The sequence below is a fragment of the Dryobates pubescens genome, chromosome 19, assembly GCF_014839835.1.
Source record: "Dryobates pubescens isolate bDryPub1 chromosome 19, bDryPub1.pri, whole genome shotgun sequence".
In the NCBI taxonomy this organism is placed as follows: domain Eukaryota; kingdom Metazoa; phylum Chordata; class Aves; order Piciformes; family Picidae; genus Dryobates; species Dryobates pubescens.
The window spans coordinates 13,573,062-13,587,658 of NC_071630.1; the positions used below are offsets into that span (position 1 = coordinate 13,573,062).

At 53.1% G+C, this 14,597-nt stretch overlaps 1 protein-coding gene across 1 annotated transcript in view; it reads left to right on the forward strand.

The window, feature by feature from the left end:
• Positions 1–14,597, forward strand: part of ACSF3 (acyl-CoA synthetase family member 3) — a 44,108-nt gene that overhangs the window by 15,351 nt on the left and 14,160 nt on the right. Inside the window, exons 4-6 of the mRNA XM_054170311.1 lie at positions 6,211–6,365; positions 6,840–6,985; positions 14,173–14,285. Coding sequence (XP_054026286.1) covers positions 6,211–6,365; positions 6,840–6,985; positions 14,173–14,285 — 414 coding nt within the window. The remainder of the gene's footprint in view (positions 1–6,210; positions 6,366–6,839; positions 6,986–14,172; positions 14,286–14,597) is intronic.

Genomic DNA, 14,597 nt, shown 5'->3' on the forward strand with positions numbered 1-14,597 from the left:
CCTTTCTCTATGGAGGGCTCCAGAGTTGACCACAGTACCCCAGGTGAGGTCTTACCAGAGCAAGGTATCAGAATCACCTCTCTTGATCTGTTGCCTCCTGGGTGATCTTGGGTCATGCCCATGTGCCTTCATTTGGGAGTAAACCAATGTTGGACATGGGTGTGTGGTCCTGCCAGCCCTTCAGTGCTTCTGCAGAGTCATGGAATCATTTGGGTTGGAAGAGGCCTATAAGGTCATTGAGTCCAACTGTCAACCCAGCACAGTGAGGTCACCACTAAATCATGTCACTCAGCACCACATCTCCACAGCTTTGAAGCCATGCCAAGGCTGGGGACTCCTCCACTGTGGTGAGCAGCTTGGTTCAGGCTCTGACAATGCTTTTGAGAAGAAAATTGTTGCTCATGTCCAACCTCAGCCTCTCCTGGTGCAACTTGAGGCTGTTTGCTCTTGTCCTGTCACTTGTTCCTTGGGAGAAGAGACCAACCCCCACCTGGCCCAGACCTCCTTTCAGGGATTTGTACAGCCAGGTCTCCTCTCAGCCTCATTTTCTGCAGCTCCCTCAGCTGCTCCTCACAGAACTTATTCTCCAGACCCTTCACCAGCTTTGCCCTTCTCTGGACCCACTCCAGCACCTCAATGTCTTTCTTGGAGTGAGGGGCCCAAAACTGAACCCAGGATTTGTTGTGTGGCCTCTCCAGCGCTAAATGCAGAGGGAAAATCCCTGCCCTGATCCTGCTGGCCGCACTCGCTTCTAACAACCAGGAGCTGTAGAGAGCTCCAAGAGCTTTCTGTCCAGGGCTTGAGGCACAAAGCCTTCCCAAAGGAGGAACTGGTCTGGCTGAAGCCACCTTGTTGTGTTGTGCATCTCTGAGATGCTCCAGAATTCTCAGGCATCCCTTTTCCTGGCTGGCAGCACTACCCACGCCGCAGCGATCGATGCAGAACACAAACGGTGCAGAGAGGAAGTGAAGGGCTGATTTAAGGTTGCATTAAGGGTATTTTACCTTTTGAGGAGGTTTAAAGACAATCCAATAACAACTGAAAATGATCCAATAATTTAATGGAGGAGAGGAGCTGTGGTAGCTGTCAAGAGAGGCAGCAGCACGGAGCTGTCTGTTACCCACTTGTGCTCTGGTAGGAAAATCCCCTGCTGAGGTTCCTTTCCCTTTCAGCTATTAGGCTTTTTCACCTGCAGATCTTCTGGCTGGGTTTTGGTAGAGTTGTGGATCAGGTAAAGTCCTGCAGGATTTAGCATCAGCAGATGCCCAAGGTGTTGGTGGATTTGGTGGTTTCTCTCTAGTTTATGGCATTCCACATCTCCTTCCGAGGGTCAGGCCTCCGTAATGGAAAAGGAGTTACTGCCTTTTCTCCTCTGTGCTTGCACCTTTTCCTTCAGGTGATCCTAGCAGCACCTGAGGCTGGCTGGGGAGGTTGCTGGGTGGAAGTGCCACCTCCTGGAGCTGCTTGTGTGTTCCTCCATCCTCATTCACCACCATGCCATCTATGTGCTGGAAGAAATAACGTGAGAAACATCTTACAGCTGTTGTTTTGTCGTGCTCTCCCTATTTTTTTCTTACTGACTGATGGCAAAATCCCATTGCCCAGCCCATGGAATTGCCCAGATATGTTTTTTGTGCAGTGGGAGGGGAGAAAATTGGGAATGCAGGGCTCTTGGGAAGAGTTCTCCCAATTTGCTGGCTCAGGCGGCGCTGTCCTGTAAGCCTGTCCTGAGCTTTCTCTGCTGTTACTGCTGATGAGAAGCTGTTCCTTTCCTTTGCAGAATCCCAGCATGGTGGGGATTGGAAGGGTCCTCTGGAGATCACCTGGTCCAAACCCCTGCTAAAGCAGGGTCACCCACAGCAGGTTGCCCAGGATCACAATGTCCAGGCAGGTTTGGAATCTCTCCAGAGAAGGAGACTCCGCAGCCCCTCTGGGCAGCCTGCTCCAGGGCTATAAGCACCCTCACAGCAAAGAAGTTTCTGCTCCTGTTCAGGTGAAACCTCCTGGGTTCCAGTTTGTGCCTGTTGCCCCATGTCCTGTCACTGGGCACCACTGACAAGAGTCTGGCCCCATCCTCTTGCCCCTCAGCCTTTAGCTCTTGCTGAGCATTGAGCAAATCCCCTCTCAAGCTGCTCTTCTGCAGGCTCAACAGCCCCAGGTCTCTCAGCCTTTCCTCCTCACAGAGATGCTCCAGGCCCCTCAGCATCTTTGTAGCCTCCACTGGACTCTCTCCACTGTCTTTCTTGAACTGGGGAGCCCAGAACTGGACCACTACTCCAGATGTGGCCTTACTGCAGCAGAGTAGAGGGGGAGGAGATCCTCCCTTCACCTGCTGGCTGCATTCTCCATGCACCACAGGAGACAACTGCCCTTTCTCGGCCTTGAGTGCACCTTGCTGGCTCATGGGCAATTTGTTGTCCCCCAACACTCTCAGCTCCTTCTCTGCAGAGCTGCTTCCCAGCAGGTCACTCCCTCACCTGTACTGGTGCAGGGTTTTTTCCTCCCCAGGTGCAGGGCCCTCCACTTGCCTATGCTGAACTCCATGAGGTTCTTCTCTGCCCAACTCTCCAACCTGTCCAGGTCTCACTGTATGGCAGCACAGCCTGACAGGGTGTCAGCCACTCCTGCCAGTTTGGCATCATCAGCAAACTGGCTGAGGGTCCAATCCAGGTTATCAGTGAAGCTGAACAAGGCTGGAGCCAGCACTCTGTTTCTTTCTTGCAGTTAGAAACTTCATCTTCCTAGCCCCTGTTTATCTTAAAGGGAAGAATCTTTATCCATCTCCTGAACATACTCCACCACAAAACTGCTGCTTCCCTTGTGTCTGGTGCAAAGTCCAGCAGTGCCATGTTTGCCTCCAGGATCCATGGCTTTTTCAGAGCCCTGGGAGCTCTGAGGTGTCAGGTGGGCAGAAGAAAATGAAATGATGTGCTGCCAATACCCTGTCCTCAGGTTCTTGATGCGGTGACAGTGCCACAGGGGACAACAGAGGGGGAGATTGATTGTGCTGCTCTGAGCCTGCTGGTGTCAGAGGATGAGGTGCTGGGAGGGCAAAGCTGGCCCCTTGCCCTGAGCCTGTCCAGGCCCTGGGGTTGATTGATTAGTCCCAGGTAACGAGACTTTCCCAGAGCCTTCCCTCAAAGCGTGAAGTCTGAGTTATCAAACAGAAATAGCTGTTCCAGATGGCTGGGTGGCAGCAAGCCCTGCGGACCAGCTTTGGGGCTGCCAGCTTTGTGCCGTGGCTCGGTGCTTAGTGCCCTTAAAACACAAGAGAAGGATCCAGATTTGGCTGAGCAGGAGCAGAGCAGGTGGAGATGGTTGGCTGTCAGCAGATCGCCCCGGCAGCTGGTGGCACAAATCCAAAGGCAGCTGCTTATCTTCAGGAAGGGGCTGTTGCTGGGGCGGGTTGGACTGACACAAAAAGCAGCTCCTGTGGCTGGAGCAGCTCTAGGGAGGATTTTATCTGGGGCAGGAGTTGAGCAAGGGAGTGAGGACAGGGGACTCTGGGGTGCAAAGAGATCGGCTGTGTTTTGGAGCGATGGGTTTGTTTTGTTCTCACATCCAAGTTCGTGTGAAAATAACTCTGCTGGGTGGCCAGGCTGGAAGTCTGCCTGCACTCCCCACAGCTGCTCTGGCCTTGGGAAGGAAAAAAAATAATAATCACACAGCAAGAGCTGAGCAGCTCCAAGCATCTGCCTCCCCTCAATCCTTTCGGCACAGTCCTGATTCCTGCTTGCTGTTCCAGGTCTCGCCCTGCCCGAGGGAATGGCTCTGGGGAGCTAAGGAGAGCAGGTCTGTGGCTTTGGAGAGGTCCTGCTCCATCCTGCTGCCTCCAATGGGAAAGATGTTGAGGAGTTGAAGAGAGAAAGGTCTTTGGGGAAAGAGGGTGGGAGGAAAGAGGGTGCTGTACTCAGCACTGGTTAGGCCATACCTTGAGTCCCGTGTCCAGTTCTGGGCCCCTCAGTTTCAGAAGGACATTGAGACTCTTGAAGGTGTCCAGAGAAGGGCAACGAGGCTGGGGAGAGGCCTCGAGCACAGCCCTGTGAGGAGAGGCTGAGGGAGCTGGGATTGCTTAGCCTGGAGAAGAGGAGGCTCAGAGGTGACCTTATTGCTCTCTACAACTACCTGAAAGGAGGTTGTAGCCAGGTGGGGGCTGGTCGCTTTTCTCCCAGGCAACCAGCACCAGAACAAGAGGACACAGTCTCAAGCTGCACCAGGGGAAGTTTAGGCTTGAGGTGAGGAGAAAGTTCTTCCCAGAGAGAGTTGTTAGCCATTGGAATGTGCTGCCCAGAGAGGTGGTGGAGTCCCCATCCCTGGAGGTGTTCAAGAGGGGATTGGACATGGCACTTGGTGCCATGGTTTAGTAGTCATGAGGTGTTGGGTGACAGGTTGGACTTGATCTTTGAGGTCTCTTCCAACCTTATTGATTCTATGCTTCCATTATTGATTCTAGGAGTTATTGATGGTAGGAGTTAGATCCTTCTAAATGCCATTGTGACTGCTCTGGCATGCTTTAGGGGATGATGTTGGTAGTGAGGTGGTGGTTGGTCACTTCTCCTAAGAGGCAAGTGACAGGATGAGAGGATGTGGCCTAAAAGTTGCACTAGGGGAGGTTTAGGTTGGACCAGAACAATTTCTTCCCCTTGGGGGTTGTCAAGGCCTGGCCCAGGTTGCCCAAAGCAGTGGTGGAGTCCCCATGCCTGGAGGGGTTTCCAAGCTGTGTAGAAGTGGTGGTGAGGGACATGGTTTAGTGGTGTCCTGGCAGTGCTGGGTTGGATTGGATGATCTTCAAGGTCTCTTCCACCCAAAATGATTTGGTGATTCTATGATGCAATTCTGTGCTGTAGGAGAGATGTCTGCACAGGAGCATGATGTTCTTTGTGCCTGCCACCCATCCATCCAGGCAAATTGTGTTCCTCTTCTGCTTTTCCTGATGCTGAGGAGATCTTGCAGGCTCACAAGGTACCCAGAGAGCTTCCACCCTGTCCCGTTTGCCTCACGCCACTGAGGACCATCTCCAGGCTGGGAGGGCAGCATGGAGTCCCTTCCATTGGGTGGGATGGTGCCTTTGTTGGACGTGTCCTTCTCTATTAAGAACAACAACATGATGGTGGTGGTGATATTTTTTCTTTAGGAGCTGATTGTTCTGAAGCAGTGGAGTGAGAGATGCTGGGGGGAGGGAGGTGACACCGGCGCAGCGAAGTAGAAAGTAATGAAATAGAGCCCGAGCGAGCAGGACGGAGGGGACGGGAGCAGGGTGACAGCATGAAGGAGATTCACTTGTTCACCTTCAATCAATCCCTGCCTTCCCTGGCTGCCCTGTGTGCAGCTGAGCGTGTGCAGGCAGGGAGGGGAGAGGCAGCGCTCCTTGTCAGGAGCTGTTAGCAAATACATTTGTCAACAGCGGGGCAGGGACCGGAGCGAAGGCAGCGAGGTGGCCGTCACCCTGCCCTGTGGTGATTTATTGATGGCTTTGGATCAGCCCTGTCTTGGGAAGAGCTGTACTGAGCAGGAGGAGTGGTGAGGTGTGGAAGGAGTGGGCTCGGTTGCAGCGCTGAGTCTGCTCCGGTACTTGGCACCGGTGAGGCCACACCTTGAGGACTGGGCTCGGTTTTGGGGCCCTCGCACCAAGAAGGACGTTGAGGTGATGGAGTGTGCCCAGGGAAGGGCAAGGAAGTTGGTGAAGGGTCTGCAGAATAGGTCTTCTGAGGAGCTGCTGAGGGAACTGAGATTGTTGAGTCTGCATAAATGGAGACTGAGGGGAGACCACCTGGCTCTCCACGACTCCGTCAAAGGTGGTTGGATGCAGATGGGGGTCAGTCTCTTCTCCTAGTAACTAGTGAGAAGGCAAGAGGAAATGGCCTCTGGTTGCTCCAGGGGAGGTTTAGATTGGATATCAGGAAAAAAAGTGGTCAAGCATTGGACCAGGGTGCCTGGGAGGTGGTGGAGTCACCATCCCTGGAGGTGTTCAAAAACTGTGTAGCCATCACACTTCTCCCCTCTGCCTCCTTTTCTCCAGGCTGAACAACCCCAGCTCCCTCAGCTGCTCCTTACAAGACTTGTGCCCTAGACCCTTCACCAGCTTCACTGGCCCTTCTCTGGACCCACTCCAGCACCTCATGTCCTTCTTGGAAGTGAGGGGCCCAAAAGATGCCTTCATTCTACACTTGGTGGTGTAGTTTTATGTGTGCATGTCCCTTTCCTTTCTAGGTCTGGAAGAGGCTCCTAAGCTCCGAAGCTCCCCGTATCAGTGTCTTCATGGCAGTGCCCACCATCTATGCCAAGCTGATAGAGTATTATGACAAGAATTTCTCTCAACCTCAAGTCCAGGCTTTTGTGCATGCCTTTTGCCAGGAGAACATCAGGTGGGTGACCAAAGTCCCTCTGAGCAGGGGCTGCTGGTGGCTGGCTGGCCCCATGGTGGGTCTGCTGAGGTTTCCTTTTCAGCATCCCCTCCTTGCAGTGCTGGTTGTCATGCTTTAGTGTCTCTTTGACAAGAATCAAGGTGACATTATTTTAATTAAGAGCCACCCTTGCATGGTAAAGCCAGAAGGGGTCTGTGTGCTCATTGTACCTCACCTTGCATAACACAAGACAGAGGGCTTTGTCTTGCAGGGCTGTGCAGCAGGATCTCTCTTAGAAGGTTGTCCCATCTTAGCTTAAAACCTGTTACCAGAGAGTCTTCTATGTGTGAGGAACATCTTTGGTAGCAGTTCAAAGGTTTGGGGGGCTTGTGGCTTAAGGCTTTATGTAGGAGAAGGCTTTTTGTAACCCTGGCTTAGACTGTGTGGAGCAGAAGTGATCTTGGAGACTTTCTTACGTGGGGTTTCCCTGTGCAGGTTAATGGTGTCAGGCTCTGCAGCTCTGCCTGTGCCTGTCCTTGAGAAGTGGAAGAGCATCACTGGGCACACTTTGCTGGAGAGGTATGGGATGACTGAGATTGGAATGGCGCTTTCTAACCCTTTGCATGGAGTCCGTGTCCCAGGTAGGAGTCTCCAGAGGGTGCCCACTGTTTGGAGGCAGTTGGCTGTGAGGTGTTGATCTGCTGAAGGGTAGGAAGCTCTACAGAGGGCTCTGGCCAGGCTGGATTGATGAGCTAAGGCCAGTCCTCTGAAGTTCAACAAGCCCAAGCGCTGGGTCCTGCACTTGGATCGCAACAACTCCATGAATGCTCCAGGCCTGGGGCAGTGTGGCTGGAAACTGCCCAGTGAAAAGGACCTGGGGGTGCTGGTTGACAGTGTCTGAAGATGAGCCAGTGTGTGCTCAGGTGGCCAAGGAGGCAAATAGCATCATGGCTTGGATCAGAGTGTGGCCAGCAGGACCAGAGCAGGGATTGTGTCTCTGTACTCAGCAGTGGTGAGGCCACACCTCAAATACTGGGTTCAGTTTTGGGTCTCCTGCCCCAAGAAGGACACTGAGGCGCTGGAGTGGCTCCAGAGAAGTTGTGAGGTGTCTAGAGAACAGGTCCTGTGAGGAGCAGCTGTGGAAACTGGGGCTGTTGAGCCTGGAGAAAAGGAGGCTGAGGGGAGACATTGTGGCTCTCCACAACTCCCTGAAAGGACACTGGAACCACATTGGAGTCAGTCTCTTCTCCCAAGGAACAAGCCATAGGGCATGAGGAAATGGCCTCAAGTTGCAGCTGGGGAGGTTTAGACTGGACATGAGGAATGATTTCTTGCCCTTGAGGGTGGCCAAGTCCTGGTCCAGGTTGCCCAGGGCAGTGGTGGAGTCTCCATCCCTGGAGGGGTTTCAAAGCCATGGAGATGTGGTGCTGAGGGCCATAGTTTAGTGGTGACCTGGCAGTGCTGGGTTAAGGGTTGGACTTCATGGTCTCAAAAAGGTCTCTTCCATCCAAAACAGTTCTCTGATCCTATGAACAGGCAGGGCAGCTTGGAGAGGAGCTGGCTGCTCTCCTTGGGTGTCCCATCAGCTGGTACATGGTGTCAGAACCTGGAGAGCCCTGGTGCTGATGCTTTTCAGGCAGGTAATAGGTTTCCTAGCAACTTCCAGCCCAGAGCCTCCTCAGTGCCTAGAGCAAGCTCTGCTTCAACTCCAAGGAAGGGAGGGAGACCTTCACTGCCTGGTCAGACAGAGGGGTCTGGATGGTTCTCCTGCTACCCAGACATGAGCTGAACTCAATGATCATAAAGGTCTTGTCCAACCAAAATGATTCTCTGGGTTCTCTCATCACAGACAATTTACATCTAATCACCATCTGGCATGGCTGAGGAGCAGCCTATGCTAGGAAGAGTGATGCTGGTAGGGGAATTGGTCTTGGGAATTCAGGAGGGGACACAGAATCACAGAATCATTTTGGTTGGAAAAGACCTTCAAGATCATTGAGTCCAGCCACTACCTAACTCTTCCAGGTCCAGTAAACCACATCCCTCCATGCATCATGGGTGCACAGGAAATGGCAGGTGGCTTTCCCTGGGATCACTGGCCAGGGTGGATAGGCACTGCAGAGCTCACAGTGGTGCATGCAGGGTTGATTCTGCCCTAGGAGGCTGAGGCCATACTGATGCTTTATGATGTCCAAAGTCTTAGTTCAAGTACTGTGGTGCCTTCAGCTCCTGCTCTGTGGAGTTGTGTTTGTGGGTGGAGCTGACACAGGGGTCTCCACACAGCAGTTCTTGTCCAACTGATCAGTGATGATGGCTGAAAATAGGATGTCTGCTCACTCTTATTTTAGTGCAGATTTCTTGACTCTTCAGGAATTAGAAGCTGTCACACCTCGTTGTATGTTCTGGTCCTGTTCTCTCCTTGTCTCCCCTCACTTCTCTTAGCCATGCTTTGCAACACTCCTCAGTTTTTAGGTTACTTTATGTAACCTAGAAATAAATTGATCCTGAGGCATTAAAAATATCAGGTGCCCCCCCCCTTTGGTTGAGAACGTGGCCATCTGTCAGCCAGGCAGCCCAGCCCACCACTGTGCCACCTTCTCCTCCCCATGTGCAGTCTGTGCAGGCCTGGCACCGTATGAAGGGTCTTGGGGGGACCCATGTTACCTTGGGGGGCTGTCATAAGCGCTGTGGCATCCCATGAGATGGAGAAGTCATGATCCTGCAGGGACCACACAGGGAGGGGAGAAGGTGCAACGCCTCCACACTGTCTCCTCAGCCTGAAAACAGCTCAGGATCAGCTCAAAACACAACCTTGCATTTACTTTTGCAGAGTAAATGTCGTTCCCCCACCCTCTGCTCTTCCCTTCCTCCAATAGTCCCATCCCTGAAGGCAGGAGAGGGAGCCAGACAGGGAAACAAGATTCCCACCTCCACAAGCTCAAGCTGTGCCTGAGCCCCACGCCTCAAGGTGAGGGTGCAGAGATGAGTTGAATGTCCTCACAGCCTGGTTGTATTTGCTTCTCATTTATCTTCAGTGAGGGAAATGAGTGGAGGCTCTAGGAATTTTGCAGGAGATGAAAGGAGAAGGGAAACAAGACTGAAAACAGCATGGCTAAGACAGATGTGTGCACCCAGAAGGGCAACTCCTACTGCAGAGCTGATGGCCGTGCTCCTGAACAGAGCTGAGGGTACTGGGATCTGCAGGGGTGCTGGGGACATCTCATATAGCTACGAGCAGAGGGGTTGAAGATAAGGCTTGGCCGACCATCATCACTCAGCCACCATCCAGGGGCTCTCTGCAGCCCAGGATGGGAGAGATCTCCCAAAGGGGTGGATCAGCCAGAGCCCTTGCAGAAAGAGGGCTGTAATTGAATAGGCTTGATTAATTCATTGCAGGAAGTGTCAGTGGGGAAGCAGATGGGGGAAGCTGAGGCATAATTTACTGGAGCTGTGGAAAAGCTTTTGATATAGTACCCCATTAGAGACTGGGATGTAAGGTCACCAGTGAACATCCAGTGTGAGAGAGTCACCTGAGAGTCAAAAGCAATGATGGGCTGGGAACAGAAGCTGGGAAGGAGGAGGAGAGAAGTATCCAGAGAGCAGACCTCAGGTGGCAGTGGTGTTACAGGGACGGCTGCCAGGCAGTGGTGACCACAGACCTGCACACTGCCCAAAGTGATTCTTGTGGAAAAGGAAAAAGAAGTGAGACAAGTGGGGCTTCACCCATGGGTATGTCCAGGGATCCTCATCCTGGCCAGAGGGTCTCTCCTGGAGTGGAAGCAGCACATGTCCTGCTCTGTTGCTTCACTGCTCGTAGTGGTGCCCAGTGACACGATGAGGGACACAAACTGGAACCCAGAAGGTTCCATCTGAACAAGAGGAGAAAGTTCTTTGCTCTGAGAGTGCTGGAGCCCTGGAGCAGGCTGCCCAGAGAGGTTTTGAAGTCTTCTCTGGAGAAATTCTAAAGCCACCTGGACATTGTGATCCCGGGCAACCTGCTGTGGGTGACCCTGCTTCAGCAGGGAGGTTGGACTGGGTCATCTGGGATTCTGGAATTGTGATTGTGGAGCCTCTGAGGGAAAGGTCTTGGGGCTTCCAACTGCTTGAGCTGGCTGGGGAGGGCTCAAGTCCTTGGCTTCTGCCCCTGTCACCATGGCTGGCTGTGGATGCCTGGCACCACTCTCCACCCACAGCACAGGTCTGAAGGGGCAGGGGCATGGGGAGAAGGTGGGGGGACAACTTCGATTTCCAGAAGAAGAAGAAAAGAGAAAAGATTGGAAAGATAAATGTTTGCTTGTAGATGGTTAAACCCCTGCTTAAAATGCCTCTGTTTTCAGCAGCTCTCCTTCTAATCCCCCCGGTGCTGTTCCTGTGAAGGGAGATGAATAATTCATGGCTGGAGAATGCCTCACTGGGCCTAATCACCACTTTAATTGGAGGTTTAGATCAGAGGCAGCTAATAGCTCCTACTGCGGGGACTCCGTGTCTTGTTGACAGTGAGATCGTTGAGTGCCTTATCGTTGGCCTGTTTCAATCCTCCCAGGACACCACCGCACATAACAGCGCCGAGGTCCCCTGATACCGAAAGGACACAGACCGCAGGGCCAATTAAATTTATCTGGGAAGAGCTGACAACTTTCTTAAACAGAGGAGAAACGGTGCAGGAATAATGGTGTCACTTCTCCCTGCTGGCAGCGGGGCTGGTGCCTGCGGAGCTGACACCGCGGGCGGAGCTGACACCGAGGGCCTCCTGCCAGCGCTTCCCCGCGGCCGGGAGGCTGCAAATTGGAGCCAGCCGGGAGCGGGGGCAGAGGGGAAAGGGGCAAGGATTGCTCCCCAGTTCCACACCCCCCTCCCCCTCGGGTTTATGGCCGGGGACAAAAGGAAGGCAGGGCTGAGTGCTGACCCCCGTCTGATCGCCCCCGAGTGTGACACCCCCCCCGCCGGTGCCGCTCCTTTGGGAACGGGCTCAGCCTTCTGCTGACCTGTTGGAGTCGGCGTGGTGTGAGTCTTGACAGGGTGGATGGGCTTGAGGAGCTCGAGTCGTTGTTTTTGCATGAATTTTATTAATGCTGTCAGGTTCCTGTAGCTCCAATCAATGTCAGGAGCATTTGCAGCCCTTGCAGATGTTGATTTCCGAGTTTGTCAGTTTTCCTAAAGAGCAGAAAGCCCTTTCCAGGCTGAACGTAAGGAAGCAGCTCCCCAGGAGGGACCTACTTTACATGTTGCTTTTGCCTTAGCCAAGTAGGAAATAAATTGGTGGGCCTGAAACACTGCATGGGGGACACGTTGCCTTCTTTGTGCCTTCAGAGTGTTTGACAGTGCTGTGCTGCTGCTCTTTGGTATTTCAGTCTCAAAGACTGTAGGCACTAACCATCAAGTCCTGCTGCCCACCAGCCCGTTAGATTTTCCACAGTGAGGTCAGTAGCTTGCAGAGAGGGAGGCAGCATCTTCCAGGGAGGCAGCCATCTGATCTTGGTTTGAAGGCTTCCAGCCCATGGCAGCTCTTTGCACTGGTTACTGCTCCCTCCACGAGCTTTGCAGCCCTGACTTGGCAGTGTCTGTTTACAACAAATGCCTCCTGGCATTTTCAGGAACTTCTGGTGAATTCTCCTCCTGGCCCACAGCCAGTAGAGCAAGACCCAGGGTGTTGATTGACAGCCAGCTGAAGATGAGCCAGTGTGTGTTCAGGTGGCCAAGAAGGCCACAAAACATCCTGGCCTGTAGCAGGAATGGTGTGACAAGCAGGACCAGGGCAGGGATCATCCCCCTGTACCCAGCACTGGTGAGGCCACACCTTGAGTGCTGGGTTCAGTTTTGGGTTCTCACTCTAAGAAGTACATTGAGTTAATGAAGTGAGTCCAGAGAAGGGCAGTGGAGGGTGTGAAGAGCAGGTCTTGTGAGGAACAGCTGAGGGATCTGGGGTTGTTCAGCCTGGAGGAGGCTGAGGAGAGACCTGGCTTCCTACAGCTGCCTGAAAGGAGGTTGGAGTCTGGTTGGAGTCAGTCTCTTCTCCCAAGGAACAAGCCATAGGACAAGAGGAAATGGCCTCAAGTTGCCCCTGGGGAGGTTTAGGTTGGACATTAGAAGAAAATTCCTCACTGAAAGGATTCTCAAACACTGGAACAGGCTGTCCAGGAAGGTGGTTGAATCTCCTTTCCTGGAGGTGTTGAAAAGATGCAGAGATGTGGTGCTGAGGGTCAAGGTTTAGCCCTAGACTTGGCAGAGTTAGATCATGGTTGGACTCAATGATCTTAGAGGTTTTTTCCATCAGAAACAATTCCATGATTCTATGCTTCTGTGCTTCTCCCTCCTTCCCTCGCTGCAAGTTCTCTGTCTCTGCCTCCTGGCAGTCTCTGGCCATGAGGTGAGAGCCACCCAAGTGATGCTGGTGCTCAGAGGAGGACCTGTGTTGACTGACCTGACCACAGCAGGCAATTTCAAGCAGCTCAGACACATACCAGAGATCTGCCACGTCGCTTTCTGTTTATTTCTTGCCAGCTTTGCTAATTGTTGGGGTAGTTTCACTGCAATAAAAATCTCACTCCCTCATAGCCCATCTGCTCGGAGCTGATCCTGCAGGGATGCCATAAATCTGGGCTACCACGACATAGCAATTGCCATGGCAACTGACCAGTGTAGCAAACAAAACCATGATGTCACAGATAGCAGGTCCCCAGGGCTTGAAGAGGAGAATGAGACCAGGATAGGGAAAATGCCACTTGAACCCAAATGCCTGAAGTGCAGATGAGAAGGGGAAGAGAGCGCTGGAGCTCCAGGTCCTGCCCACCCTGCTCTGGGGGCTTTCCAAGCATTGAGCAGATCCTAGCAGAGCTGGATAGCATCACCAACTGGTCTTCCCTTAAAATACAGGAAGATTGAAGCTCAGACCTGTCCAGCCCTCCTGGGCCACAGGTTGCTGTGTGCTGATGGCCTTCTCCCTGCTCGCAGGAGATGACAGTTATGGGTATCATCTTGTTGAGGTGCAGAACAGGCCCTGCGGTGCCAGGAGATGCCCACAGCTCCTGCTTGCTGCTTGAACCTGGAGGCCCCCCCATCAAACAGAGGTTGCAGGAGTAAAGCCACCCTTTCTTCTGTGCTTTCAGATGCTCACCAAGAAAAGCAGGCACAAAAGCAGGGGGTGAGAATGCTACAGGCTGCAGAGGGGGGAGCTCTGGGCCGCAGAACAATCGTGGAACTTAATAGCAGTTGTTCATGATGCTGTGTCAGATTCCTTGGCTTTGAAAATGGAAACCTGTGGAAGAACAGCGTGGGTTTGATCTCTGCTCTTCTCCTGTGATGTTTTATATACAGCATGTTGATGTCTCATAAACCTGAGCTAATCCCTGGCAGTTCTCACACTGTTAAGCCTTCACCTCCTCTGTCAGGTCCAGCTATGGAGAGCGGCGAGCCCCTGCCGTAACCAGCCTGCTCTTTCTTTTCCTGCCTTTGTGGAGGTTTCCTGGTGCCTTTTCTTCTTCTTTCTTTCCTTTTTAAAGACAGCTTCATTACTGAGCTACGAAGCTGTGCTGATGCCTTCAAAGATCGGCCAGGAGAGGCTGTTGAGGGCTGGAGACACATTTGTTTCCCTCAGCGTTTGCGGTGCTGCCTGCTCAGCCCACAGCGGCGTCTTGCACCGCGGTGACATTTGCAGGCAGACACGCGACGTGATCGAAGCCTTCCTGAAGGGTAACCCCCTGCTAGGAAGTTCTTCAGTGCCAGCACAGGCTGCAGATGCTGTTGATAGACGAGCAGCTGCTCTTTTGCATCCTTGATTTGGCTGTTTCCCAGAGGCCATCCACTGCTTCAATCTTGTTTTGCTTCCCAGGTGCCGTGGGCAGCCCACTGCCGGGGGTGGAGGTGCGCATCGCCAGCGAGACCTTGAAGAACGGTCACCGTTCCTACACCATCCATGCTCAGGGAGATGAAAACCACACACAGGTAGTGCTCAGCCATCTTCTTGTCTGCTTCATGTTGTCTCCTGCCCAAAGGAGGGGAGTGAAGCTGGTGGAGGGCCTAGAGCACAAATCTTGTGAGGAGCAGCTGAGGGAACTGGGGTTGCTCAGCCTGGAGAAAAGGGAGGCTGAGGGGAGACCTTCTGGTTCTCTGCCACTCCCTGAAAGGAGATTGGAGGCAGGTGGGGGTCAGTCTCTTCCCCCAAGGAACAAAGGAAATGGCCTCAAATTGCCCCAGGGGAGGTTCAGCTTGGACATGAGGAACGGTTTCTTCCGCTTGAGGGTTGTCAAGGCCTGG